This window comes from Microtus ochrogaster, unplaced genomic scaffold, assembly GCF_000317375.1.
Source record: "Microtus ochrogaster isolate Prairie Vole_2 unplaced genomic scaffold, MicOch1.0 UNK1, whole genome shotgun sequence".
Taxonomy (NCBI): Eukaryota; Metazoa; Chordata; class Mammalia; order Rodentia; family Cricetidae; genus Microtus; species Microtus ochrogaster.
In genome coordinates this window covers 27,271,752-27,275,469 of record NW_004949099.1, presented here as the reverse complement: position 1 = coordinate 27,275,469, position 3,718 = coordinate 27,271,752, and the positions used below count along the sequence as shown (strand labels likewise).

Below are 3,718 nucleotides of genomic sequence, written 5' to 3'. Positions count from 1 at the left end.
AGTCACCATCCCAGCTCGTTTTGAACTAGTGGTCTAAGTACTGCACACCCATTACACAGAACTCTTAAGAGAATTTGGAGTCAGTCGTCAATAATTCCTTATCTCAGAGAAGAAAGTGAGGCTTCGGAAGATGGAGCGTGGTAAGGGTGGCCAGACCACCCTTCTAGCAATCTTCCCGGGCTTGACTACTCCAGGACAATGGACAGCCACACTGGGAGAAATAAATGTTGGATCCAGGAGTGAGAGGTGTGGTAGGTAGGTCATGTTGGGAACCAGTGTCTCCTTTGCCTGGCTCTAGGACATACCCACCTTAAGTTCCAGCCATTGCTTCCCCTTCTAGCCTGAGCTCAATTTATTCCCAAAGAGTCTTGCTTAGACCAAGTAGGGTCAGGTCCCTTGGCCTGCAGCCTGCAGCACCAGGAGCAGATTTGCTCCACCCTCCCCATTCTGGCTCCTAGCCATGGGTCTGTCACATGGCACTGTGGTCCTCTTTGGCCTGCTTCCCTAAGGAGCCAGATTTAACTCCACCTCCCCCTTCCCACCTCTCTCCCCTAGTCCCTTTGAGCAGTACCTGCAAGTGTATGGGAGCAGAGCCGCTCTGTTTCCACTGACTTAGGGCTTCAGTTTACCTGCCAATCAAATGGGATCCTGCAGCTCTTTATTTCACCAGCCCTTTACTAGTCTTCTGAACCTTCCCTGGGCCCAGCTCCCTTTAATCACTAGAGGGTGGGGACAGAGGGACTAAAAGCCTAAGAACCCTAAGGGAGGTAGGAGAACTCTTCTGAAAGCAACTCCGGGCTCAATTAGCTAGCCTCTGGCATCTCGTAAATGTCCGTTTGAATACCGTCTGCCTCTGACCAACTGCTGATTTCGAGACATCTCTGGACCGCACTTGTCTCCGCTGACAAGGAGTCCTGCTGAAGACCAAAGGACAAGAAGCATGTTGCAGGGACTGTAGTGGAATCATGGGGCCCTTCTTCAGAGCGCCCGTTCCCCTCAACTCCCAATCCCCAGGTCCTCTGCCTCAGGCCCCTCCTCCATTGACATCAGAGCCGCAGGCGGGCCGAGAGAGCCAAGCCCCAGCCAAGCGCCAGCGACTGAGCAGGCAGGCTGACCAGGCACAGACCCGGTGGGAGCTTCGCACCAGCCACCTCGGCCCCTCGCAGCCAGCCCCGACGCGGGGCAGCCGCAGGTACAGCCGGGGTCCGTCCTGCTCTGTGCCGCTGGGAGCCCCAGCCACAGGGTACTGAAGCCCAAGGGTGGGAGGGGCGCCTGAACCCTGGACTGAATAGAGCTGGGCCTTTCTCTCCCACCTCCGTCCCAGGCCCATCAGGTGCTAGGTGACCTCCGGGGATACTGCCTGGGTGTCAGAACAGGGTGGGGAGGGGGGCTGTGTATGCGCGCGCGCATGTCCAAGCGCAAGGCCGGACTGACTGAAAGGGCGTGGGCTTTTGGAAGTGTAGATGGGGGAGGAGGGTACGTAAGGGGTTCCCTGAAGCAGGCATGTGCTTCAGTTGTGTAAGGGAGTCTGGAAATTCATATTTTGTTGCATATGGTATTCAAATACACACACACAGACACACAGACACACACACACACTGGTGTCTGGTTTGCAGTGTAGTAAGTCAGAGTTGGGGGAGGTTTGGTTCTGTTCTGAGGGTGTTTCGAGTTAGGATGAGAGTTAAGACTTGGTTTGCTGTGTAGGGCACCGGGCAGTGGAGCTGAAGGTTGTAGATGGGATTGAAGTTGCCAAGTCTGGCATGTGGGAATGGATACCACCTTGTTCGTGTGTGCATTGAATCAGTTGGAGTGTAAGGGGTCTGGGTGAGGGTGTTTGTACAAAAAGGGATGTGTGAGAGCATGGGGGTGCTTGGGGGCTGTACAGATGGACATGTATGCTGATGTCTGGGCATATGCATAGAACCAGGTGCCATGGTGCGCAGTATGCTGTCTAGATGCATCTGTTTGGGCTCGAGTCATAGAATTCCTGATGTTGATGTCTGCTGCAGTGTGTGGAACCGTGAGGGTCATTAGTGCTGGCCTCCAGGTGAGCCAGACTTGACTTCTTAAATTCACCATTGGCTCCTTTGGCCCAGGGATGGCTGGCTGGCTGGCCAATGCTGGGGAGTAAGGTCCCAATCAAGGAGTCGGCAGTTCTGCTCAGGGTGCCTTCCCTTCATCTTTCTCCAAGGAAACAGAAGGAGGGCATCTTCCTAGAGCTATGGTGCATAAGGGGCTCTATTTGGCCTCATCCTCTGTGATTTTGGGATGTCGAGAGATTATTTTCTGAGTGATCCCCAGTTTAGATTTCTCCTGGATCAACAGAAGACAGCTTCTGCCCCTAGCAAGCTTAGCTGGGACCACAATGGCTGGACCACAATGGCTGGTGTCTCTTGGACAACTCTGGATTCACCCTACCCACCTCCAACCTCACTTTCCTATTTTCTACACGATATATGGGGAGAGAACCCACCCTCTCTTGTAGGACGAGACACAAGTCTAGAGAAAGGTCCAAATATATAAGGTCAGACCAAGAGGGGCTGGGTGGGATCAGTTTTCAGGCTGCTGGGACACAGACAGGAGTAAGGAGGGCTAGGCCTGGGGAGTTCCAGCTGTGGCTGATGTTGCCTTGGTAACAGTGAGAAAGAGCTATTTAAAAACGTGGCTGAGATATTGCTGGAAGCCCAGGCTGCCGGAAACCTGATTTCCGAGAGGCTAGGGCGGCAAGAAGGGGGGAGGACACCCCAGCCCTTCCCAGGATGAGACTTGGGCATCATTGCTTCTGGGCAGGGGGTTCCTCTAGGGTGCTGCTTCTAGCTGCTCTGTGGTTTTATCTGCTCTCTCTTGAGGGGAGGGTTTCCTTGGGTGTTATGATTCAAGACTGAGGCAAAATGGAGAATGAAGAAGTGAAGGAATGCATGAATACTGAGAATTTTGCTGCTACCAGGAATGATTTTTTTCTAGGCATAAGACTTTTCGAACAGATGCTGTTGAATGAACACATGACTGGTGAAGACTGAATGACTATGTCAATGAGCAGTTCAAGGGATGAATGAACCCGTGCTGGCTGGATAGTAATGGGACATGCAATAGATTCTCAGAGAGGGCAGGCCCTCTGAATCTCTCCCTCCGTTTCCCTTCCAGGAGCCCTGGCTGTGGCTGGAGGGCAGTGGGCCATGCCAGGGGCAGTGGAAGGCCCCAGGTGGAAGCAGGCAGAAGACATTAGGGACATTTATGACTTCCGAGATGTGTTGGGCACGTGAGTCTCAGGGTGGAGGTGGGGTGGGAGAGCAATATCTGAGCTAGGGCTGGAATTGGGAAGGGCTTCACTCTTGGGTCTGATGGCTAGAGAGGCTAAGTCTGGGGTGGTGCTTCCTCTGGCCAGTTGACCAGCACTTCCCTTTTCCTATGAGCAGACCAGGGCTGTGGCATGATGTAGGCCAGTCCAGCTTTTTGTTCGGGGCCGACAGTGGATAAGATGGGGCCTCTCTCGCATAGTCAAAGATCCTTTATGAAGAGAAGGAAGCACAGGAGGATGAAAGTCATTTATCTAGCTTGCTGCCAAGAGCAGGGGTTCTGGCTCAGTTTGGAAACTGAAGCTGGGCATGACTATTCTTGATGGTGGAAACCAAATTTAACTCAACCCAGGTTCTTCCTTTACAAGTTGGTCTTGGAGAGACAGACAGACACAAAATGACAGGCAGATGTATATGATGCT

General features: G+C 53.0%; 1 protein-coding gene across 1 annotated transcript in view; it reads left to right on the top strand.

Annotated features, from left to right (window-relative positions):
* Positions 1-948: 948 nt before the first annotated feature.
* The window catches only part of Camk1 (calcium/calmodulin dependent protein kinase I), an 11,367-nt gene continuing 8,597 nt past the window's right edge, over positions 949-3,718 (top strand). Inside the window, exons 1-2 of the mRNA XM_005365001.3 lie at positions 949-1,192; positions 3,145-3,259. Coding sequence (XP_005365058.1) covers positions 3,177-3,259 — 83 coding nt within the window. The 5' untranslated portion in view covers positions 949-1,192; positions 3,145-3,176. The remainder of the gene's footprint in view (positions 1,193-3,144; positions 3,260-3,718) is intronic.